This window comes from Crotalus tigris, unplaced genomic scaffold (genome assembly GCF_016545835.1).
Source record: "Crotalus tigris isolate CLP2741 ecotype Arizona unplaced genomic scaffold, ASM1654583v1 scf7180000019116.999743, whole genome shotgun sequence".
NCBI classification, from domain to species: domain Eukaryota; kingdom Metazoa; phylum Chordata; class Lepidosauria; order Squamata; family Viperidae; genus Crotalus; species Crotalus tigris.
Genome location: NW_024097382.1, coordinates 58,988 through 85,749, shown reverse-complemented (window position 1 = coordinate 85,749; position 26,762 = coordinate 58,988). Strand labels below are relative to the sequence as shown.

The 26,762-nt window shown below is 41.5% G+C and overlaps 1 protein-coding gene across 2 annotated transcripts in view; it reads right to left on the bottom strand.

The window, feature by feature from the left end:
- Positions 1-20,337, bottom strand: part of GRTP1 (growth hormone regulated TBC protein 1) — a 38,798-nt gene extending 18,461 nt beyond the window's left edge. The window contains exons 1-4 of one of the 2 annotated variants that reach the window (XM_039359749.1): positions 19,780-20,337; positions 19,510-19,575; positions 15,638-15,789; positions 6,261-6,419 (exon numbers count right to left, since the gene is read on the bottom strand). In XM_039359749.1, the coding sequence (XP_039215683.1) occupies positions 6,261-6,419; positions 15,638-15,789; positions 19,510-19,538 (340 nt within the window). In that variant the 5' untranslated portion in view covers positions 19,539-19,575; positions 19,780-20,337. The remainder of the gene's footprint in view (positions 1-6,260; positions 6,420-15,637; positions 15,790-19,509; positions 19,576-19,779) is intronic. The other variant, XM_039359748.1, reaches the window with a different exon arrangement.
- Between the last annotated feature and the right edge of the window lie 6,425 nt (positions 20,338-26,762).

Below are 26,762 nucleotides of genomic sequence, written 5' to 3'. Positions count from 1 at the left end.
TGGGCCCACAATACTTGCTGATATCATTGATCCATCTTGTTTTAGGTCTCTTTTATGTATACTTTTTATCAAGTGGGATCCATTCTGTGACTCCCTTGGTCCACCTGCCATCAGTTCTTCTTGTTATGTGACCAGCCCATTTCCATTTCAATTCTTTTACTCTCTTGATGATATCATATACTTTCGTTTGTTCTCTAATCCATGCGCAGGTCTTTCTGTGTTGTCTTGTAATGCCGAGCATGTATCCTTCCATGGCTCTTTGCGCCACTCGTAACTTTTGTATAATTAATTGTGAGGTTAGTGACCATGTTTCATCGGCATATTCATCGGTTAGAGCAGGTAGCACACACGGATCGAAAACTTTTCTCTTCAGGCATCGGGGGAGGCTGTTCTTGAAAATTATGCTTAGCTTGCCGAATGCCTGCCAACCACATTTAACACCCTGTTCAATTTCCTTTATTGTATCACCTTCCATTGAGATCTGTTGGCTAAGGATCTGTATATGTAGTCTGTATATCTGTATATGTCTAGTTTTTCTCCAGATATAATTTATTTTCTTTCTTCGATGAATTTATTCAATATAACCTGGTTCTTTTTTAGGTTTATTTTTAAGCCAAATGGTTCTCCTGTTGTATGTGTCTCAGTATTCCAGCATGCAAATTAAGGCATTATTCAATCAAGCATAAACACTGCTTACATAAACTTACTACAATCAATATATGAAAAAACAATGGCAACAATTTGCCTTGATGACCTTAAAGTGGAAATCAACATAGAACAAGGTGTACAACAAGGCAATACAATATCGCCTAGCCCAGGGGTAGGCAACCTTGGCTCTTTTATGACTCGTGGACTTCAACTCTCAGAATTCCTGAGCCAGCCATGCTGGCTCAGGAATTCTGGGAGTTGAAGTCCACGAGTCATAAAAGAGCCAAGGTTGCCTACTCCTGGGCTAGCCTTTTCTCAGCCTGCCTTGAAGAAGTAGTTCACAAACTAGACTGGATAGAATAAATATGGAATAAAAATCAGTGGTGCCTATTTAAATCACTTAAGATGATGACGTTCTCTTCTCGCAAGACTCAGAAGAGCCACAAAGACATATACAAGAATGTGTATGAATATATAGCTATATTTGAAGGGGTAGAAGGGACAGCTAAAATATGATAATTAAGTAATACATTTTGGCTTAAAGTATCAAGAATTTCCCATCATGCTCTTCCTCCTGTCTGCATTTCTGGGCATGCCCAGTTTTCAGTAAAATAGGCTTGTCTCGAGTGTGACCAAATCGGAGTCCTATTTAGTATTCCAACTCTCCCTTTAATAAAGACATGAATTTTAAATTAGCAGGCACTGAAACTGATCCAGAGAACCCTGCAGGATAGAGTGGTTGGTATAGGTAGCAGCGGTGCTTGTAGAGATGCTTAAAGAGTTATATGTTACTGCATAGTTATGCAACGTTAGTTATATGGCTAAATGACACTGCTTTTAGGATTTTACTTAGAACAGCCAGGAAGCACTATAGACGCAGTCCTTGACTTACAATCATTCATTTAGTGACTGCTCAAAGTTAGAAGGGCACTGAAAATGTGACTTATGACCAGTTCTCACACTTACAACCTTTGCAGCATCCCCATCAAGATTTGGGCACTTGGTAACTGTCATGTATGCATGATGGCTGCTGATATCCTGGAGTCTTGGGACTGTCATCTGCAATCTTCTTAGGGAGCATCTGATAAGCAAAGTCAATGGAAGAAGCCAAATTCGCTTAAGTACTGCATGATTCACTTAACTGTAGTGATTCACTTAATAATGGTGACAAAAAGGTTGTAAAATGGGGCATGACTCACTTAACTGCCTTGCTTAGCACCAGAAATCTTGGGCTCAAATGTGGTCATAAGTCAAGGACTACCTGTAAATGGCTATATGGATAATGTTATACTATTGAGGTTTAGTCTTATTTTTTCTCTAGAGCAGCACCGCATGGTCACTGTTGGATAAGGAGTTATTCTGTTGGAGAAGATTGTAAACAAAACATTTTTATTGCTATAAAAGTTAGGTACAGGCAATCCTCAACCTGACTGGTCACTTAGCAACCATTTAAAGCTATCACAGATCCAAACAAGGAACTTACAACCTGGGTTCTAAGTTATGATGGTTCCCCCCCCTCACCATAGTCATGTAACCAACCCACATGTATGGCCATTTGCAGAATCCCAAATCACATGATTGCAATTTGCAATATCTTTTGCCAGAAATTGGCGTTTACTTCCCATTGCTGACCAAAAAAAATGCCCATTTGGGACAATCGGTTCACTTAACAACTGCAGATTTGCTTAACAACCACTGGAAAAAAAAACTCAAATTTGGGTCAGTCACATGATGACCCGCTTAACAACTTATGATTGTCTGTGGAGATTCTCAGTCATCCAGGTCTGGTTGGCCCACAGGTATTTTTTTCAGGAGGCAACTGGACTTTCTTATTTTTTTCTTTGAAGACATTTGGCTTCTCATCCAAGAAGCTTCTTCAGCTCTGACTAGATCAGAAGTCCTCAACCTTGGCAACTTTAAGACTTGTGAACTTCAACTCCCAGAATTCTGGGAGTTGAAGTCCACAAGTCTTAAAGTTGCCAAGGTTGAGAACCCCTGGACTAGATGGTGCGGAGTGGAAAGATTTATATTGCTTCTGTCTGCAAGCAATATAAATCCTTCCACTCCCCACCATCTAGTCAGAGCTGAAGAAGCTTCCTGGATGAGAAGCGAAACATCTTCAAGGAAAAAGCAAGAAAGTCCAGTTGCCTACTGAAAAAAGCATCTTTGGAACTTCCAGACTCAATTATGGTCATAAGTCAAAGTCAAAGACTACCTGCATCCCCATAAAATACATAAACCGAAACCGGAGAAAAACACAGGTAGTCTTTGACTTACGACCACAATTGAGCCCAAAATTTATGTTGCTAAGTGAGACATTTGTTAAGTGAATTTTGCTCCATTTTACAACCTTTCTTGCCACAGTTATTAAGTGAATCACTGCACTTGTTAAATTAGTAATATAGTTAAATGAATCTGACTTTCCCATTGACTTTGCTTGTGAGAAGGTCACAAAAGCTGATCACATAACCCCGGGACACTGCAACCGTCATAAATATGAGTCAATTGCCAAGCATCCAAGCAATTGATCACATGATCATGTGGATGTTGCATAATGGTCATAAGTCATTTTTTTCAATGATATTGTAACTTTGAACTGTTCACTAAATGAACTGTTGTAAGTCAAGGACTACCTGTATCTTATAACCTTAAACAACCTTATTTGTTACTCAGTCTGCATTACTCTGTTACCAACACCCTTTGAATAACTAGGGGGACATCGAGGCAGGATAGGTTTTGTTGTATGAGCTTTCCCATCATTGCACAAGGAGTCTCTTGAGTTGGTCAGCTTCAAATAAGTGATTTTTTTTCACCCATTCCCTTTTAAACTAGGGTATATATACTATGTTACATTTCAGAATAACCATTTTGGGGAAGTCTTGTTGTGGGAAACCTATCTTTGTTTACTGTCCTTCAAACTTTCTAACAAAATTCTTTATTTACTTTCTCCACCTGTTCATTGTATCTTGCCCTTTCTTATTGACAAAAATATCTTCTCTTTGGGATATCAAATTCTCGTGCTATATCTATCCAGGCCTTTTTCCTTCTGATTACAGGTAGTCCTCAACTTATGACTACAATTTAGCCCAAAATTTATGTTACTAAATTAGACATTTGTTAAGTGAGTTTTGTCCCATTATACAACTTTTCTTGTCACATTTTCTCAACACTGCAACCGGCATAAATGAGTCAGTTGCCAAGCGTCTGAATCTTGATCACATGACCATGGGGATGCTGCAACGGTCATAAATGTGAAAAATTGTCATAAGACACTTTTTTCAGTGCTGTTTTAGCTTTGAATGGTCACTAAACGATCTGTTGTAAGTTGAGGACTACCTGTAGTTCTTTTTCTTGCTCATGAGCCGGTTGGCACATTTCCAGCAACCTGCATGTGACTATTTACATTCTAGACCAGTGATGGTGAACCTTTTAGAGACTGAGTGCCCAAACTGCAACCCAAAACCCACTTATGTATCGTCGGGTGTCGGGTGGGTGTGGCCCATTGGGTGGGCGTGGCTGCGGTGGTAACGGCAGACTGGGGTGGGACTAAAAAGTTCAATCAATCAATTCGAACTTTGCGAGATCTTTTTTTTTCTCACGAGAAGTTGAAATTGATTGATTGATTAAACCTTTTTTTTTTGCACACGGCAGCAGAGGCCTAAAGTGAAAAGATTTTATAAAACCCAAGGCCTAGGACTGGGGCAAGGGCCTAGGACTGGGGCAAGGGCGCGCGTGCCCACAGAGAGGGCTCTGCGTGCCACCTGTGGCATGCGTGCCATAAGTTTGCCACCACAGTTCTAGACCATTACTTTCTGATAACTCAGTTTTTGCCTGTAGTTCTTGTCCTGGTATGTTTTTATCATTAGCTCAGCCTTGTTAGGACTTGCTTCAGCCGCTTCAACAAATATCTACTCCAACCACACTGTAAAACGCCGGTTACAAAAGCCTCAAATAGTAATAATCTTAATTTTTCTTGAGGACACTTGCTTTGTAAACAGTAAATCTTTTTATGTTACTACCATTGTATCAATTTGCTTATGTCAATTAACATTTATCATATTCAGAGAAATATTAGCTTATCACTCTAGTTGCTTTTTTATTTCCTATGAATTCCTCCAAATTAATGTATCAGGATAATCCAAAAACACTACTCATTTTTTAAAAATTAGCAATTTAATTTTCAAACTAAAGCAGCAACAACAAAAATAGAGTAAAATATTTCAGCATATTTCAGCATTCAGTCCTAGTGTTCCACACCTCAATGACCTTCAGAGTTTAAAACTTCCACCAGCTGAACTGGGTCAGAGGCTGCAGCCCAAAATAGCCAGTCGACACAAGGTGGAGGAAGACTTCTATGCAATGATATAAAGGCAGTCCCAGAAAAGCAGCTTCACTTGTTTTCAAACAGTCTTCTCAAACACAGTGTTGTCTAGATTTGTTGGAATTTTACACTCTCCCATTGTGGACATTTTTAGAACCTCAATCCCAGCACAACTGTGATACAGTTGGGAAAATCTAGTGTAGCACTGTTCAGTCATTATTTAGCTTCCTCTACAGGGGTGTCAAACTCAATTTCATTGATGGCTGCATCAGCATTGCAGTTGCCCTCAGGGGCCAGGTAGGTGCGGCCAGGGTGGGTCCGGCCTACTGGGTGGGCGTGGATGGAGTGGGTGTGGCCTATTGGATGGGCATGGCCAGCTCTACATCGTTCGCATCAAAGGGTGCCTGTGGGGGCCTGGGCAGGAGTGGGACAGATCTGAGGGTCTCTGGCAGAAGGGGATGGGACCAGGGCAAGTGCCAAGGCATGGTCCACTGGAGGAGCCTCACTGTTCCTCTCAGGCCATGCGGGAGGGGAGGGTTGGTAGTACAGGCTGCCAGAGCCCTGGGCAGCAGAGGTCAAATGCCCAGCCTGGCCCTTGAGCACCTGCAGCACCAAGCCCAGCCCCACTTCCTCAAGACTGCTGCTCAAGATTCTCCTGGTTCCTCGCTGTTTCCAGACAGCCTTGTGGAGCTAAGACTGAATGTGTTTCAGCATAGATGGCCACCACAAAATTGTACATTGGCTCCTGGCCGGCCTGGGCCAGGGCCAAGGCAGCGGGGGCTGTTCCCTCACTGTTTCCAGGATGGCTTCACGGGCCACATGAAACCACTTTGCGGGCCACATCCGGCCCCCGGGCCTTGTGTTTGACATGTCTGCTCTAGGACTACCTCTCATCTTCCCATAACTAATTTAGAAAAATTAAGTTGCAGCAAGTAAATGGAAAATTTATCACAGAATTCTAAACTTGCAGGAAACTTAAGAGCTTTATATTAGAATTAGTACTAGATTAACGGCAACATATCTGCCAATTTTTCTGACAGGTAGTGAGAGACAAGGAGAAATAATTCAGTGATCCTTAAGATGTTTTAATTGACATAAAAACCATTGTTTCTGTGCAAAACAATAATTATCTGTTTCATGCACCTCCACAATGCAAGAAGATGGTCATACTTATATGTATTAAATCTGTGCAGGGAAATGTGGACAACAAAATCCTAATACATACACACACACACACACACACACACACACACAATAAAAAAAATGTATAGACATGTATTTTGAAGCTAACCTGTCATAATAGTTTCGACAAGTTTGCTGTTATGGTCTCCTTCCAATAATTTCTGGTAGTAGCCTGGGTTGTGATCCATATGAGACTGAGCACCACTCACTACCATCCAGATTTCGGCACGGTGCTCATTTGGAATACCTTTTCTGATATAGCGTTTAACTGCAATAAATTAATTAAAATACATGTTTTAACATGTAAAATGATGCCATAATGATACCCAACAATTAAAGCTATAAATAATTAAAATATATTAAACATATTAACAGTGGAGATAGAGGACCATCTTGCACTGTCATACATCAAGGTGCATTCAATGTTGTTAATGTTTCATTCCAACATTACAATTTCATATTGTCCTTCAAGATGAGACATACCAATAACCACAGTAACTTTGGAGTCACTTCAGGCCTCTTGCAACAACTGTAAGAAGCTGCCTAAAACCCGAAAGATGGAGACGAGGATAAACTTCCCATGAGAGCAACTTGGAAAATAGAAAGAATATTGGCCAGGCTATCATGGTGTCTTATCTACAGAAGTTAATCAGCTCGAACTACCAAATTCTGCCACCTCACACTGCGTTGTGAGCATACAGAGACTCATTGCCAATCTATATTATAACATGCTTGTATGTAGAAGGAACTTCTTAACTGCTATGCTAAGTGTAGGTGTCCTGAAGAAAGTGTCCCAGTGCATCGTTTAAGGCAGGGGTGTTTAAGGCAGGGGTGCTGGCCTGCAGGCGGTTGCATCATACAGAGGCTGCACCCACCCCAGCTCTGACAATGTGAAAGAAGTTGCAATACGTCACGACACATCACGTGACGCACAAGTTTGACACCTATGGTTTAAGGGATTTGTCAAGAAAAGATGTTCCATTATTCTGATGTTTTTCTATTTTTCTGCTTCTCAGAATAGAGAACCTAATTTCCACTATAAATAAAAAATGCTTTTCAAAGGGTTCCCTGGAAGGTTTGTAATTTAATGTTTACTATTCAGAAAATCATAGTCTTTTAACAACATTTTGGGGCCCATTATAATTTAGAATCACCTTCTTCTTCTTGTGCCATATCCGTTATCGGATGTTGGCGATCATGTTGGCGATCCTGTTTTTATCAGCAGCCGCACGAAAAAATTATGCTGAGTTTTGTCCAAACCAGTCCCTTAGATTTTGAAGCCATAATCACCAAGGTTATGTAATTATATGTACTTAAGGGGAGAACTTAAACAGTAAAGTAAATATGCTACAACCTCCACTTATACAGAAAGAATGTGACTTCATTCAATATAATGCTAAACTGAATTTTTAAAATAATGGCTTGTTAAGTAAACCACCATGAGTGGATTATATAAAGCTAAACAGGAAAAAAATGAAAGAAAAAATAAATAACTTAGGTAAACATGCAAACACAGCTCTTGTTTTAAAATGCACAAATTCATATAGCAGCGTATGCCCCTTGTTAAATACTCCGTTCGCTTGCAAATGATGAGTAAACATGGCAAAGTTCAACAGCTCTTTATTCCTCTTTACTCAAAACAGAACAGGCAGTAACAAGCACGCAGGCCTCTTTAAGCGACAGAGACCCGGACAAAAACAGAACAAAGTAATGGGGCATTTTCACGCCTTGCACATGCGCACAAGGCCAGCGCCACTCAGTCTGGTCCCGGGCAGCTTTTGGAATGTCCGGGACCAATGCAACGTCCAGAGCCTGCTTTTGCAGGCTCAGGACACAACACCCCTCCCCCCTAGATGGAACATATCTGTGCGCACAAAAGTGCAACATACCTTGGGAGAGTGTTATATAGTTCCACAAATCAAATGCATGGAATGTGGAATACCCGAGGGTACCCTCAGGTAAAACCTCTTCTACTTGCTAAGGAATAAATGTATCCAAAATCAAAAAATAATACAAAATAATCTATCCCTATTTAGGGCCTTTACGAGCAGCACCCTTAGAACTTGACAGCAACTTCACAAACTCACTTGGGTGGGCACTTGGCCCGCTGCGACCTCCTAGGGCCAGGAGAGATTGCCTGCCCCTTTGCTCGCCTACTCGGCGAGGCAGGCCAGTGTGTGGCTGCCTTAAATCTTCCGGAGACCCCGGTGAGGTTGCCTGGCCCACCTGCTCGCCTACCAGGCTAGGCAGACCAGGACTTTGCTGCCCCAAATACCCGGTTGACCCCCCATCTGCTGGCTGGCTAGACCCTCTAAGTCCGAGCCAGCATACCCTGGAGGGGTGGAAGTTCCCGGGTCCACAATGGATCCTTCTTGGGAACACTGTCCCTCGAACCCAAGGCCAGCAGATGAAGAGTGCTGGGTAGCAGAAGTGCCCCAGTACTCTGTGGCCCCCAAGCACGTGCCCAAGGTACCAGAGTCAGGAGTCGCCTCCCTGGCTACCCCCTTCCCTGTTGACCTCCTTCTGGGAGCAACTGCGGAATTGGGCCAGCGGCCCTGCTGGAATTCTTGTTCTCTGGCTGTTTGTGATTTATGTGGATACTCCCCGGTCAGTCTCCCTGTCTGGAGCACTATCTGACGTGTGAATAATGTGGATACCCCCGGTGTGACTCCCTGTCTGGAGTACTTATGAATCCTTGGGATGAATCCCCAATAGCCTCAGCAGCGGCTAATGATGGCCTGTTAGGCCTGTGAAACTGAACCTCAGAATGCATATTATAGCCCTCCTCCCCCCCCCCAAGCAGAGCCAGGAATGGAAGAGTGAGAGTCCAGTCTCCTACGCAGTTGGTCAATGTGTCTGTGAAGAACGCAGCTGTCTCCCAAGGCGACTTCGTATGAAAGCGGCCCAGAGACCTTGCAGACCATAGCTGTGACCCAGAGATGACCAGGCCCATAGTTCCGTGCCCAGACCGGATCACCCACTTGGAGTCTCCTAGGTGCCTGCAGTTGTGACATCTGTGAAGCCACCCAGTCTGGGTGCAACCTGTCCAGTTTAGTGATAAGATGTGACCTCAGCGGAGTTCAGCGGGGCTCTTTCCTGTAGCAGTGCATGGTGTGGTGTGGTGTGCAAGAAGGAAGTCTGCTAATCTGTGATGCCAGTTACTGTAAGTCAGTTTCTTGAGGGCATTTTTGGTGGTTCACATCATTCTCTCAGCCAGTCCGTTGGAGGATGGGTGGAATGGAGCCGAAGTCGCATGCCAGATCAGATTGGACTGAAGAAAAGCCTGGAACTCAGAAGAGGTAAATTGGGGGCCATTATCTGAAACCAGAACATCTGGAAGACCGTGTGATGCAAAAATTCCTCTCAACACCTGGATGGTTCTGGCAGTAGTAGTGGAGGAAACAGGAACAACCTCTAGCCACTTGGAATGGCTATCAACAACAACCAGGAAGAATTGCTCCTGAAAGGGACCAGCATAATCTATATGCACCCTAGACCATGGGGTTTGAGTCTCCTCCCACCTATGTACTGGGGCCTGAGGCATTTCAGGACGGGACTGTTGGCATACTTGGCACCCGTGCAACTGGGCCTCGATGGCTTTATCGAGGCCAGGCCACCAAAGATGGCTGTGAGCAAGTACTTTCATCCTGACTATTCCAGGATGTCCCTCATGCAGAGAGATCAAGATTCTAGACCTCAATGAGGTCGGAATTATTACCCTGCTACCCCATAACAGGCAACCCTTGAAAATGGAAAACTCATGCTTCTTGAGCCAGAAGCTTTGGAACTCAGTATCTGGGCACTTGTCAGGCCATCCAGACAACACCCATATCAGCACGCGTGTAAGCGTGTGATCAGTTGCAGTTTCTGCAGCCACATCGCTAGCATTGAGAGGAGACTCAGGTAACTCCTGAATGGACAAAATATTAATGGCTGGAGCTGGAGCTGGCTCTAATTGGCTCAGGGCTAATCTGCTCAGGCCATCTGCATGACCCATTTCTTTTCCTGGTTTGTGGACCAACGTATAGTCATATGCTGACAGGAAAATGGACCATCTCAGCATATGAGGAGAAATTATATGTGGTGTCTGTTTGTTAGTGGTAAACAGCCCCAACAGAGGCTTGTGGTCCGTAAAGACCGTGAAATGGCGGCCGTATAAGAAATCATGAAATTTCTTAATGCCAGCGACTATGGCCAAGGCTTCTCTGTCAATTTGAGCGTAATTTTGCTCAGCAGAAGACAGAGTCCTTGAATAATAGGCACAGGGACCTGCATCCCATCAGCCTTCAGATGACTGAGTACAGCTCCAACCCCATAAGGAGATGCATCGCATGCGATGCAAACAGGCAGTTGCTCATTGAAATGCACTAAAACTGCCTTAGAAGTGAGCAAGGCTTTAACACTGAAACGCTTCTCGTGGACTGCTTGTCTAAAAACCTATGTAAACGCTCTGCTACTGCAGCTTTATGTGGAAGAAATGCATGGTAAAAGTTTAATAGCCCCAAGAAGGCTTGCAGCTCACTTTTAGACTTAGGACTTGGGGCCTTCTGGATAGCTTGCAATTTAGATTCAGCAGGGTGAATGCCTTGAGCATCTATCCTGAATCCTAAGAAGTCAGTAGAAGTGACTCCTATCTTACACTTGTCCTTCTTTAACTTAAGGCCTGCTCTTCGAAAACGAAGCAACACAGCCCTTAATCTCTCTGCTAAATTTTGAGATGATTCCCCAGCAATGAGGACATCATCAAAATAAGGACAGACCCCAGGAATGCCTCGAAGTGTGCTTTCCATGACACTTTGGAATATGCCAGGGGCTACATTTACCCCAAATTGCAGTCTCTTGACCTTGAAGGCCCCCCTGTGAGTTACAATAGTCTGGGCCTCAGCAGCTGCCTCATCAACAGGTAGCTGTTGATAGGCCTGTGCCAGGTCAAGCTTCGCAAAAATGTGCCCCCCCCCTTGAGGGAGGCCAGAATGTGACTTACCACAGGCACTGGATAAGCGTGCTATTGTGATGCCTTATTCAGTGTGCACGTGTAGTCTGTACATATACATATATCCCCATTAGCCTTTAGAGGCATTACTATGGGGGTTTTCCATGGACTAGAATCTACAGGTTCTAAAATGCCCTGCTGGAGCAGTTTGTCCAGCTCAGCATCAATCTTGCCTTTGAGGGGAAAAGGTACCCTCCTAGGCTTAACCCTTATGGGCGTGATGTTTGGGTCTAACCTTAGTGAAACTGGGGGCCCTTTGTAGGATCCTATCCCTGAAATAAACACATCTGCAAACTCCTTGCAGATTTCTGCAAGGCTTAACGTTTGCAAATTGTGCAGCCCAGTGACCTGGATCCCCAGGGCCTCAAACCAATCGAGTCCAATAAGACTCATGCATTCACCCCCAACAACCACCACATCTAGGGGACGTTCAAAATCCTTATGTTGTACTCTAAGGGTGGCCTCCCCCTTAACACACACCATAGAATTCTGAAAATCTGTAAGAATTAGATTGGATGCCTGAGTTTAACTCGAAGGCCACTGCAGCTGCATATCCTTTTGAATGTGTTAATGGAAATAATGGAGAGGGCAGACCCAGTGTCCAGCTCCATTGATAAGGGAACCCCTTGCAGCCTTAGATTGATGGACAGCTTCTTCTTAAGGCGCTTATGTGTTCCTGTCTTTAAAATACTCCTGCGCGATGCGCAGAAACCCACCCTATGTCGGCTGGGGACCCTGTTACTTTTCAGACACAATTCTTCAAGAGGTTGTACCTTCTGGCGACCCAAACAGATGGATGCGATGTGGCCTTGCCTGCCACACGCTCTGCAAATGGTGGAGCGGAATCTGCAATCAGCTCACTTGTGGCGTCCTCTATCCCAAGGCTTTGAAGAGGTGCTGGAGCCTTGTCCAGTCATTCCTTCTGCCTCTTTCCAGCTGGCTGGTGAAGTCTATCCACCTCTTCTTCAGGATCTGCTTCCAATTCTTCTCTAGCGTCCTCTTGATGGACTATAGCTGACTCTGGAGGGGTCTTGGTGGGCCTTATGGTCTTCACAGCCCCGCCTGCTGCTTCCTCAGCTGTCACCTCTCGTAGAGCATCTTGGAAAGAGACATCTTCTTTGCAAAAATCTTCTGCTGTAAGTCTCTGTTCCTTAAACCGCATACGAAACGATCTCGCAGCTTCTCTTCCAGATCCTTAAACTCACATGGTCTGGCTGCTTGCCTTCAGGCCGCAATAAAATCTGTAGCAGATTCACCCGGCCTCTGGTCTCTCTGTTTGAACGCGTGCCTCCAAGCAGTAACAGATAACTTTGGCTGGAAGTGTTCCTTTAGCATTTTCTTCAAATCAGTATACTGATTCCAGAAGTGCAGGGGCCACCAGATTCTCTGCAATTTCAAAAGCTTCCTGTCCACAAACACACAAAAGAGTTGCAGCTTTCAAGCCATCCTCTTTGATTTGGTTTACTGTGAAGTAAGTCTCCATCCTTGCAACGTAGGAGTTCCATCTCTCTGGGTGTGAGACATCAAAATCAGCCAAATGACAAATGTTCGCCATCATACCTTTGCTACTTTCACCACTCGCTCCTCTGCAAACTTCTGTTTGGGGGAAGGGTCCTTTTAGCCGAGCTCACCCTCCAGCGACGCTATACTGGCAGGCTGGGACGCTGATTCAGACGCCATCTTCCCTCTTCAGGACTTTCTTGGTAAGTCCTCAAAACTTTTTCTTTAGTTTGCAAAGAATCCCACCTTCATTGCCAGTGTTAAATACTCCGTTCACTTGCGAATGATGAGTAAACATGACGAAGTTCAACAGCTCTTTATTCCTCTTTACTCAAAACAGAACAGGCAGTAACAAGCACGCAGGCATCTTTAAGCGACCAGAGACCCGAACAAAAACAAAAAAAGTAACGGGGCATTTTTGTGCCTTGTGCATGCGCACAAGGCCGGCACCACTTAGTCTGGTCCTGGGCAGCTTTTGGAATGCCTGGGACCAATGCAACGTCCAGAACCTGCTTTTGCAGGCTCAGGACACAACACCCTTGCCACCTGATAAATTAGATTTTTCTCTGGGATATTTATACCAAAAAGGAAATAGTATATCTGAATATTTTGACCTTCTCTTTCTCTTGTGGCTGACACTTCCCTGGCACAGCTACTAATTCTGAAATATCGATAAGGTGTCATTCTGTAAAGAAGAATAGAGAAGGGGGGGATTGGAAATACATGTGCACCCAGATCTCAAATGAGAAAGCCACTGAGGGGGGGGGACTTAAGCAAAATGAAGAACATTAGAAAAAAGAAAAAAGGAAAGGGAAACAAGAGTGTGAAACAATGACAAAAGATGATATAGAGCAGTGACCTTTCAGAGACCGAGTGCCCAAACTGCAATCCAAAACCCACTTATGTATCGTCAGGTGGGCGTGGCCCATTGGGTGGGTGTGGTGCATTGGGTGGGTGTGGCCCATTGGGAAGGCATGGCCCATTGGGTGGGCATGGCTTTTGTGGTAACGGCAGACTGGGCGGGACTAAAAAGTTCAATCAATCAATTCCAACTTTGTGAGATCTTTTTTTTTCCCCGCAAGAAGTTGAAATTGATTGATTGATTGAACGTTTTTTTTTTTTTTGCACATGGCAGCGAGGCCTAAAGCGAAAAGGTTTTATAAAACCCAGCTGAAGGCCTAGGATTGGGGCGACAGCCCACAGAGAGGGCTCTACATGCCACCTGTGGTATACGTGCCATAGGTTCGCCACCACGGATATAGAATATGTTGGGACTCCTCATAGATATATATGTAGGGGCCATACTTACATTTATATTTCTAGTGTTGAAGGATTAGTCTATTAACTACAAGGAGGAGTCACCTGGATGCCCAGAATGTGTTACTGGAATTTTGAAATCTCTGTGTGGCTGATTAAGATGTGTTGAATTAAATCTTATTTAAATATTCATTACACATGTGCAGCTTAGCCCAACAAACCTAACTCCTTTCACCATAGTAATGTTAGTAGTGTGGTGCAGCAATGTGATTCAGGAAAAAATTATACAGAGCACACAGAGATGCACACGTGATGCCTATCAGCATATATTTAAGTGTGTCTTTTCCTGACTTAATAGGCAGCTGTCACAGTTCCAGAAAGGAATTGCTGACAAGTGTAATACGTGCACCACGCATGCACTCCAAATCAGATCTTCCCTTCTGAATCAGGATTTCTCTGTATAATAACATGGTAGGTTTGGTCTAGCATATGTTGAGGGCTCCCACTTGAACAAAGGCCAAATATAACTTCCCTTTTGAACCCTGCCAATATTTCATTTTCTAATCTAATTGACAATATAATCAGCTCAGCTTACTGCTTTTATAAAGTACTGTTAATTTTATAATTGTACATTATCATTCAAATAGTGTCCATACAGCCAGTTAAGTAAATAATGTCATGTTAGATTTAATATCTCATTTGCCAAAATATTTTAAACAGAGAAATGTCTTTTTCTTTATATTTATTTTTCTTCTTGCTTGCTTCTTGACATCAGTAGGCAGCTGCTATAAAGTATAGGTGTACATATTATCTGCTGTTTAGATATCTATGGCAAATTAACTTCAGTTCTCAGAATGATTAAACCTTGGCTTGTACATCTCTCTTAAATCTATGGATGTTTTAGCTTATTGGTTTAGACTTCATTTTCCATGGAACACACTTTGATCGTAAAATTGTGTTTCCTCACTTTTCTTTCCTGCTCCATTTTTCAATACTCTTTGAAAATCTACCAATAAGTACTAGGGAAGCCTGGAATAGCACCGGATGTGATTTTGGGATCCCTGTGGCAAAAACAAAAAGAAAAGTTCACAGAGTCTCTCTTGTGATTGCAGAAACAGAACTGATGGAAACAAATGTATGAGGAAGTTCAAAGTATGGTTTGCTATCTAAAATATAATTATACTCATGTATTTATTTATTGATATTATTTGCCACCCATCTCATAGCAAACAACTCTGCGCCGCTCTTTAAAAATAAATTGTATGCATTCATTCAGCATTTATATTCGCCTGTTTAATAACTTGTATTTATAAATAAGGCTTTCTAAAAGTGCTATGTATTAGAAAACTATGTGAGAAAGATTGCTTTTGTCTTCAGATGACAACTCATTGTTCCAGTTTTGCAACAAATAATTAGTGTTAACAAATATTTATACCAATAAACAGATTAACTTCTTTCAAGGACAGAATCTATACAGAAATCAAACCAATTTGTCAGTGATGAACCACAGAATCTAGGCGTTATTGCACTTCAGTTTTGTTTATTTTTGTTTGTTCAGCAATTAAATTGCCAAATTTCTACACAAGTTGCTAGAGAAATAATGATAAACAAGCACAGGGTCTCGGAAATGATGGCTCTAAAATGTAATAAAATACCTTTTGAAAAAAATAAAAGGTTGCAAGTTAAAATGAAAACTATTTGTCCCGATGTCATATTTAAACATGGTATAGTCTTACCTTTTATGTTTTTCTGTACCCTTGTGCTTCCCTTTAAAAGTTTGGACCACTTAATTGCTCTTCGAGTGAGTACCACTAAGTATCTAGAAAAGAATTCTTCATAGGTTGCGTAGTCAAAGTCAGCTGGTCTTTCAAAACCATATGGATCCACACTATTTCAGAAGAAAAATGATTACAGAGACATAAAAACCATGCAGTTAAATGGGAATTATTCATTAACCCAAACTTAAAACAGAAGGAGAAAATAAAGTACAAATATAATGCCAAACAGATTCCATAAAGTTTTTCAATTCCAAAATATCTAGCTAATTAGGCAGATGTCTCTATCAGGACAATGGGGCCATTTCATACAATCCACTAAAACAGCCAGAGACCATTATTACACTCCCTGTTTCCGGATCTATCCAAAAAAGGAGGAGAAAAGATGCTTAAAACTTCCATTTTTGTGTCATTTGAACTAGGAGCTATTAACAAAAACTATGGTTGTTTTAAACAAGCTGGTTTCAGACACAATGAAACAACAGAGTTCATTTTAGCTGACATTAACTACTTTATCAGCCTGGATGGTACCAAAAAGCTAATGTTTATTGTCTTCTATTGCTTTTGTAATGTAGTAGAGATGTTTTCAATTATATGCTGCCCATTTATATTTATAAAGTTGAACATAATTGCTGGTGATTACACAGTCACAACCGTGCACATTTCTGGGAAACAGTATGGAAATGGATTTGCTGTTGCTGTTTTTTTTTTTTAACTTTCCACTCAATTCTACCATTCTGATCAACTATAATGAGTATAGAAAACGGCCTTGAAGATCTGCTACCAAGACAACAATCAGATAAATGAACCTTGAGCCCAGATCAGCAAAGTGGTCTATGATAAGACCTCAGACAGCCTCCCCACTTAATTCATGAGATGATAGAAGACAGAGAAAGAAAGCACATTCAGATCTCTAGATTTTGTTACTATGGCTATTCTAATAAAAGTAGCTTTAAAACTGAAAAAAAATTATGTTAAAAATATCTGAAATTTCCAAATTTCTCACATGGTCTTATATGAGAATGTCAACAGTTTGCAAGGTATCATGAGACGATTAATGTTTAATCACATTTTGAATATTTCAATTTTTTTTAAAAGTTGAATGTTGAGGTTCTATGCATACCATCTGGGAATCCTAAAGACAACTTGGCACCCATAAATGCTGCACTGTCAATCCAGTGCACCTGTAAGATTTCCAGGAGATACAATTCAATAAATTGCTTCTTTCAAAGAACATGAGCATATTACAGATGTCTTCGTTTAACGACCATTTGTTCACTATTTGAACTTGCAATAGTGCTGAGTGAGTGTTATTTATGACCGGATCTCATACTTATAGCCCCATGGTCATGTGACTGCAATCTGCAGCCTTCCATGCTGACTTCCCACAAGCAAGGTCAATGGGGAAGCTGGCAGGAAGTCAGACGACACGGTCATGTGAGATCCTCACTTAACAACCTGTGAAGTCCTCTCTTAACAACAGTAACCTGGACTTCCAGAACAGCAGCACAGTCACATGATTAGCATTGTTATAACAAGGGCTACCTGTAGCATAAAAACTTATCCTGGTTACTAAATATTCCTTCATGCATTTCACGCAATTGAAATAAATTCTAAATAAAAGCTCATGTTATAGTTTCCACATTGTGTAAACCATAAGGGCATTTTTGAAAGTAGCAGCATTGAAACAGAATAGGGAAAGAAACTAGCCATGTCATAAAATATATTTAAATAAGACATTTTAAATTCAGATCTAATTTTGCAACATTCTGTGGTTATATGACACTTTATGTTTGGGTTTGTTTTTTTTTTTGCCAGAAACAGGCTATTTGGCTAGTTTCTGGCAAAAAACATCAAAAGAAGTGTATTGACTCACCTAATCACCACGGTGTTTGCTTAACAACTGGCACAAAAAAATTGTAAAATCAGATTGGTCATGTGGGTTTCTCGACTTACAACAGAAATTCTGAGCTCCATTATGGTTATACAAGGACTTCCCTTAATTCAAGGATACCTGTATAAAGGTAGATTTACTGAGATATATTGATATTATTTAAAAAACGTTTGATGCATTATTATGCAGCAAGGCTATTAAGGGTACCTTTAATGTATGTCAAGGGTAATTCTTTCTCATTTTAACCTTGGATTAATTTTTCCTATTACACTAGAATTTGGTATAAAGGATAATTATATAAATTTTTCAGTGAGGATTGCTACTAGTAGTAGTGATACAATAATGATTTTTTTTTAAGTAAAAAAATGTGTGATTCCTGAAATAATGTATCAGGTAAGCCCCCAAACCAGTTATTAGAATTTCATTGCTACATAAACAATTTGTTTACACTATTGCTTCTCTGGCCGTGCAAAAAAAAAAGCGCATATCAATCAAAAGTATTTTCTGTTCCTTTATTTTTAGTTACTTGAATCCATGCCTGTCCAACCAGAAATAAAAAATTGTAACATACCACATTTCTAAGGAAAAATATCTCTCTCTCTCTCACACACACACACACACACACACACACACACACATATATATATGATAGACAGCCAGTTTGGTACAGTAGGTAAGGCCATCAGGCTAGAAAGGGAAGAATGTGAGTTCTAGTCCCACATTGGGCAACTGAATAATCTTGGGCCAGTTGTTCTCACTCAGCTCTAGAAAGCAAATGAGGGCAAACCTGGAAAACTTGCCGAAGAAATGCAGGGACTTTGTCCAGGTGAATTCTGAGAACTGGGCAGGATTGAATGAAAAGGGGTAAAGAAGCATGCAGAAAATTTCTCAAAGAGGAATACAAAATAAGTTTAAGAAGGCCCAGTAAAAACAATGTCTTCTCAAACTGTTTTAAGCCACTTGCTTTCTATTGTACATTCCTTCTGTATCATCATTCTACAAATTATATTAAATAATTTATATATAATAGTAAATTAGTAAAACATTAAAGTGAACATTTCAACTCTCCATGTTTTGCCTTTCAGGTTTGCTGGCATGGAATAACAAAAACATGCCAACATATATTAGCAACCTGAAGGGCCGTTCCAAAATGAGAGAAACTAACTCCCTTTGTCTGAATTCAGACCCTTTCTCCCATTCCGATGTGCAACAGAGGAATTATTAAGTGTTGGACAGTGGACATTATTTTGTTGTGAACAAGGAAATACTAATCATTCCTGATGTCTCATCTATTCCTCTGTGAGCGTCATTCTGAAAACAAGTCTTTCCGCCTGCAGAAAATCTATGTAATTTACAGCATTTAGACTTTTCATATTTAGTTCCAGGAACTATCATCTTCTGCATAGTGTTTAATATATTCTTGTCTGAGTCTAGAGCTTTCCTTCAATTAACCCTTAAAATAATAAAATGAAATTGTTCAACATTCATTCAGTACAACTGTGAACAGTAGATTGAGAGGAGATCTACCTAAATAACTCATCATCTCATTCTGCTTTTTAAAAGCTTTTCATGCTAACTCCAACAAAAGAAAGAGAATTTCCTGGAGCCTACATAAAATAAAGTATTTTCCAAATAAGGAAATCTTACTTATTTCACCATTTTATAAATTTAACTCTCCTACGGAAGGTAAGATATATTGTCATTATTTCTTTTCAAATAAACTAGGAAATGCTAGTATTAGATTACCCAAGGATTAAAAAAGTTTTATCCTGAGGAAATTTGTATTCATACAACAACAACAAAATGTATTAAAACATGGTTGCCTATTTGCGCTTGAGCATGTTGCGGAAATACAGCCACTAGTAATAAAATCCTTAAAACAGGATTCGGTCAAGCAAACAAACAACCTCGGTTGACCTAATATAAAAGCCAAACACACCTTGCTCTCCCAGATAAACTTGTTCCCATTAAAAAGTAGGCGCGCAGTCCTTAAACGAGAGGTCAGCTGCTCCAACAAAGGAAAATTGGAGAAGTTTAGCCTTTGCTGGAAAGAAAAGGAGTTCCAGAACCCATCCCAAAGCCCTTCTTCCTTCATTACACCTGACGGGGCCACACCGTGCACGCCAAGCAAAAACCAGTTGACCCTCACGCCCCTTCCTCGAAACCCAATCCCGGGCGGAAAGGCGCGCTCGGTGAGGACGCGGCGTACCTATGGACGCTGCTTTCCCGGCTCTCTTGCTTCGCTCGCCGTACTCTCCCCCCCTCCATGGGAAGGGCTCTCTGGGGACTCCTCCAGCACTGAATGATCAAAGGATCCCCCCGCCTCTCCGCTGTGGCTGGAGAGTCCAAAGCCCACCGCTGCGTCAGCGAGGTGGCTGCTTTCGACGGCGCCGCTTGGCTCCCTCCCGGCTCCAAGAGCGCCCCACGGCTAGCCGCGAAGTATTTTCAGGAGGCAAGAAGGAGCCGCTGCGGCTAGTGAGCGCCGCGGCGATACTTGCACGTTGGAGGGACCAGCGGGAGAAACCATCCGGCTTCCAAGTTCAGCAGCAGCTTGGTCCCTTCAGGGTTGCTTCCTCCGCTCCCGAGAAAGATCAAAAGACGCGGAGCAGCGTCTTCCCCGTAGCCCGCGATAGCCTTTCCTGTTCCCTACCTGCTTTTTAAACCGTACGGAGCCTACCTCCGCTAAGGGAGCTCATAATGGCGCCGCCTTAAGGCCAAAGCCGGCGTAGCCGCTAAAGGTAAGAAAATGAGCCGCTGAGGAAAGGAAGCCCTCACGCCCGGGGGGGACTCCTAAATTACAGCTCCCTCCCTCCTGCCTCAGCAACTCCGACCTGCGCGCGCACCCTCGCATGGTAGAGCGGAGCACGCTGAAAGTGCAGGGAGGGATATATCTGCTAGCGGCGAAGACAAACGGTCTATCAGATCCCCTCGGGCAGACCTCTGAGCCCGTTTTCGGCTCAAGTACAGTAATGAAGAACGTGCGCTTTAGCGGTGATGTGTTGTGGTCCTCTCGGCTTTGATTTACAGGATTAACTCAATTGTCTGAGGTTTGTGTTAAGATACCAAACCACAGGCTAACCACACTGGATGGATTCGCATTATAAAACCAAGCCACACGTTTTAAGCTTGCATGGTATGGTAGCACAACGCACGTGCTTTAAGATCAGGGCTGCAAAACCACTGTGTATGCCTGAAGGAAATTCTTACAAGTTTTGGTCAAAGTTTAGGTATCCTTCCTATGCATGTGCATTGAGGTGCATTGAGGCAGAAAAGGGCTGCTCGGATGCACTGCCCCAAATCCTACGGAGGAGGTGGAGTGAGTGAGGAGGAATCAGTTAAAGAAGGATCAATCTTAAGTAGCTTATGAATTCACTTTTCTGAAATAGGTGACCTCTGGATAATGGCATCTTACTGAGGTCACAGGTAGTGTTCTTAAGCTGATGGGACATGTTAAGCCTCCAAACACTGTTGGCTTTTCCAAAAAGCCTAACATCTGACTTTTCCAAAGCATGGGGGTGGGGCAAGAAAGTTAGTTAAAACGTAGATGAGTTGATTGCTGGTCTTCTTGGTTGCCATATTATGCTCATTCTGTTCTTGATTATTGTTTTTCTCTTGCTTGGTGTAGTTTTAAAATTTTCTTAGCTACCCAGAGTCACATATGTGAGATGAGCAGCTATATGATTGATTTAAACAAATAACAGGTTTTATCTAGGATAACAGGATATTTTTTGTTATAGAAATCCAAAATGGAATTTTTAGAAAAAGTACATTGATATGATTTCCTTTGTCAAAGAACCAAAGAATGTCAGTTACAAAAACTTGGCTGTTACAGATTTCTAATTTCTTTTTTTTGTAAGAATCCCAGCTTGATTGTGAATGTAAATAAATCCTACCTTTCAAATCATGTGCTTTTAAAATTCCTTGCTTCTCAGATAGAAACCAATATCCAACTTGGCTGCGTTTTGCAAGGACAGAGATTTTGCATGTGCACAAGAAAAATTGATCTGGAACAAACCTTAATAAACTTGACAGATGTTCCTTCCAATAAATACGCACAGGATAGCATCTGAGATAACTTTGAAAGAAAGTTTGAACGCAGTCCTTTGGGTTCAGAAATAAATTTATTTGTGAATATAAAAATACAATCTTTTCACTGTGTTAAGATATTATATAGCTTGTCCTCATTTAGCAACTATCTCATTTAATGACTGTTTGCAGTAACAGTGGTGATGAAAAAACAACTTTACAACCAGTCCTCACATTTACGACCTTTGCAGGTCTGTAGAGCAGTGGTTCTCAACCTTTTTAATGCCGTGACTCCCAACCAGTCGTAAGTCGAGGACTAAACAGGTCGTAAGTCAAGGACTACCCAACCGGTCGTAAGTTGAGGACTTTCCCTGCCTGGGAGCACCACGCATGCATGGTGCTGCCCCCTGCGCCAGCCGAGGCGTAGCTGGCAAGCGGCAGAGACGGAGTAGGCCAACCACCGGCTGGGCCACCAGCTGGCCCAGCCTAAGGGAGGTAAGGCACCAGCCAGAAAAGGGGGAAAAAAATGGCGGACAGCCTTGCTTGGTAACCCCCGTGAAATGGTGGATCGACCCCAAATGGGGTCGCGACCCATAGGTTGAGAACCGCTGCTGTAGAGCAAAGGAAAGTTCTGAAATAAGATCATAAACACAATTGTGGTTTCACTTATTGTTTGCTTTGTTTAACAATCAAGTTTCTCTAGCATCCTGTTGACTAGACAAAATGAACCTCATCTTGAGAAGGCAGGGAAAATATGTAAGTGGGATGGAAGAAATGAGATGGAAAAGAATTTGCTTCTTACAAATTTCTTGCCAACAAATAAATATAATACACGCCATAACACTGAAAACAATTTTAAAATAATGATTTTAGAAATAAGATGATTTTCCTTTCTTTAACCTTATATATGTTATCTATTTTCTGATGTTTATAAAAATAGTTGAGTATATTAAAAACTGAGAAACATTTTGGTGTAATCTTTAAAAGTACCAAGGCAGAAACCAGGAGACTGTGAGTTCCAGTTCTGCCTTAAACACAAAACCAGGTTGATGACTTTGTCCCTGTCTTCCTAAGCCAGTGCTTTTCAAACTTTGTAACTTTAAGGCATGTGGACTCCAATTCCCATAATTCCTCAACCAGCCAGCACTGCTCTAAGCACTAAGAAAAGCAACAGTAGAAAACCACTTTTGTTGCCAAAAATTTGAGGAGCATGTCCAGGCAGTCAGTAGCAGTGAAAACTAATTTGAAGGCACCTACACACACAACATAAAAGCATGAAAATATGAGGTAGGAGAGAAATAGAGTTGGAAATGGCAGTAAGAGATTCCTATCAAATAGCAGACTCCTGCTGATACTATAAGCCTTATATAAGTAAGTCCTTGTTTACCAACTGCCTTGTTTAGTGACTGTTCAAAGTTACAATAGTTGGAAACCATCCTCACATTTATGACCATTGCAGCATCCTGCTATCCTATAATCATTGTTCAGGTGCTTCACAACCAGTGCACATTTATGATCATCACAGCATCCTGCAGTCACATGATCACCATTTGTGAACTTCACAACTGATTTCCAACAAGCAGAGCTAATGGAGAATGTGGAAGTGAAATTGCAAATTATAGTCATGTCCTGTTTAATGACCACAATGAGTTGTTGATCTCAATTGTGTCAGTAAGTAAGGATTAGTTGCATTGTACATTGAATGACAGACAGCTTGAAGTGCTTGCTCAAACTCATATTATTAGCATTATTTATTTTATAGCAAACTTCATTTCTGCTGAGTTCTTCTGATCGGTCCAGAATCCATATTTGATAATTTTTAAAATCTATTTTTCTCCACTGATGGTTTCAGCTGTATATCTGGGAAAAGGGAGTAACTAAGGCAGCTGAATGCTTTCAATGAAATTATTCTGGATTTAATTTCATCTTTGTTTAGTTCTATCTGGTACAGTATTTTGAGAATCAAAACATTTTAATATAGTAAAAATTGTTTTACCCTTACAGGGCATCCTGGAATAGAATTTTTTTCCTTAAAATCTTAAATTTCAATAAAAGAGCATTTGAATGTGCTTCCCCTTCAAATATTGGGAAAGTAAAAAAAGAGAAAGAAATGAGAGAAATGATCTTCAGTGACATTTCCAAATTAAGGTGAGAATTTTTTTTTCTACAAAAACTACACATGACATTTCTAAATATATTGGGACTATGGTTTTAATGAGATGATTGAGGATTGTAAAATTTGCAATCCTCACCCTTTGGAGGATGTCTGATTCAAGGATACGGCTCTACCATTTCTGATGTGGGGAAATATCTGCAATGAAAAAATTAAGATGGTGTAAAAATGAAGATTGCATGGTTACCAGGATTTAAACTAACTGAACCAGAAGGACTCAGTTTTCAGTAAGGACATAATTTTACCTATCATACAATTCTTTACTAAATTTTGCTAGTAATGTCTTATAATGATCCAATTAAAGTTACAGATAGTCCTTGACAATCCTTTGTTTCATCACTATTCAGAGTTACTGTGGCACTGAAAAAGTTACTTATGATCGGTCCTCATATCCTCACAGTGACGTGATCAAAATTTGGTAACTGGCAAGTATTTATGATGGTTGCAGCTTTCTGGGTCATGTGATTGCCATTTGTGATCTTCCCAGCTGGCTTCCCACAAGCAGAGTCAATGGGGGAAGCTGGGTTCACTTAATAACCACGTGATTCACAACTACAGTGATTCGCTTAACAACTACGGCAAAAAAATTCCAGTGAACCTAGAGAGGGATATGTGTGAATAAAGGCATTGTGTTCTCTAAAAGGATGATAATAAAGCCAACGTGCATAAGCTCTTATGGTATTAATACAACTCTACTCAAAAGCCTAGAACTGAATTTTATTTTGATTTAATTGTTTTTGTGTTAGAGAGGAGGAAAGATGCTTGTATTTACATGTTTTTATCTATAAGTAGCACACTTAATCACCAGCTATCTTTTAAATTAGTTAATTACCAGAATGCCTCTTCAATGTTTAGTCATATCCTTTCTGTGATTCTGTATGTGTGTACAGTGAGTATCTAATTGCATTTAATTCCTGATGAGAAGTTTTAGCTTTTACTCACACCTTCAATGCGACAAGTAACCCACGTATTATGGTACTAAGTCTCGTTATTAAAAATGAAACTGGGAATAAAAATTCAAAGTAAACAAAGCAATATGCAGAGTCTACTTTGTGGCTTCCCTCAGCCAAATGGAGATGGCTCTACTCATTTCAATCTTACTGGATCCTGAAGGTTAAAGTATTATAGCTTTTATACTATATTATTTCCTAGCTTCCATTTTATGTGTATATGTTAGATATAAAATAATGGTCTTGATTGCATTAGGACAAAGTCTAATGAATATATATAAAATATATAAGGTAATCCCCGAGTTATGAGGGTTCACTTAATACTCATTCAAAGTTACATGATGAGCGCCCCCTAGTGCTTATGAGCAAGTCCCGAAGTTACAAATATTGCAGCACCACGGCAGTCGTTCAGCCTTACAAGCAACCGCAGTGGCTCTGCAACATTCACCCTGGTTATTCCCTCCCTCCCCACCCCCGCCCCGGGTCTCCCTAGGCACCAGGCCTTCAATACTCACCCTGCGAAGATCAAGATCCTTCGCTTTCTTGGCTGCTTCACGCCTTTGGTGCATTCGCAGAGAATGAAAGCCTAAAGTAACACAAGATCACATGAGATCAGTGGGGTGAGATCTCATGCTACTGATCTCGCGTGATCTCATGGTACTTTAGGCCTCTGTTCTCTACAACAGAGAACAGAACCAAAGCTGAGGGACGCTTTCCCATGCCTCTGGAGGCTGGATTGGGGCTCTGGAGGCCTTTTCCAGGCCGCTGCAGCCTGGATCTAAGGCCGGAGGAGGCTTCTGCACACCCGCGCAGCCCAATCTGGGCTCCAGAGGCCTTTTCCAGGCCACTGCCATTCAGATTTGAGACCAGTGAACGCTTCTGCAGCCCCCCCCTCCCCGTGGCCCAATCGGGCCTGGAAAAAGCCTCCGGAGTCTGGATTGGGCCGCACGGGGGGGCACGGAAGTCTCCCCCGGCTTTAAATCCAGGCAGCAGCAGGAATGGCAGAGAGGAGACGGATCTTTTGCAGGTGAGTCCTACACAGCAGGAAGGGAGGGGGAAGCATGAGGTATCTTAGTGGATCAGGGAAGCCTTGGGAGTCTGTTCCAGCACTAGGCCCTCCATGGCCTTCCCCACCCTGAGATACCTTATCTTCGCTTAACGAGCCGCATGCGTTTTAACGAGCAAGGGAGTTATCTCATACCTCCAAGATTCACTCTACGAGTTTTCGAGTTACAAGTGGAATGGGCAGGCTCCATTACACTCGTAACTCGAGGACTACCTGTATTATGATGTTATACTATATAATAATTGCATGACTTAAATAATTATCTGTCCATTTATTTATACTGTCTTTTTTTAAAAAAAATACAGGTAATTCTCACTTAATAATGACAATTCTGACCAGAATTTCCATTGCTAAGTGATGCAGTCTAAAGTGCAACATCATATGAATGTACCATTTGGCAACAGAAGTTCTGGGACTTCTGTTTGCTGTCATTAAATGAATCACCATGGGTCTTTAAGCAATACATCATATGATCGCCATTTGTAACCTCGTGCCAGCTTCTCCATTGATTTTGCTTGCAGGAACCTGGAAAAGATTGCAAATGGTGATCATGTGATCACACGAGACATCTGTTAAGTGCAGTAGTTGTTAAACAAGAACCGTCTTTATTTACCTGTTTTAAATACAAATTATAAATTCAAAAAAAAGAAAAGAAAGTACAATCAATAAACAGCTCATCCAAAATCTTCCCTAGTTTAACACTACAAAATGCTTGTTCACAATTCTTTAATATACACTTAGCTTGGGAATTTTTCATGTACAAACTTTTTTTCTAATTTTCCCCATAACCTTTTCAGATGAGGTACTATATAGAAAATACAGAAGACAACAAATAATAAAGAACATTCAAATGGCATTTGACTAGGCTATACAAAGTGCAAATTAAATAGAATTAGTGAGTACATATAATGATTGCAGCTCAATAATTAATTATTTTAGTATTGCACTTTGGAGGCCATGAAGTAAGGCCCTGCATT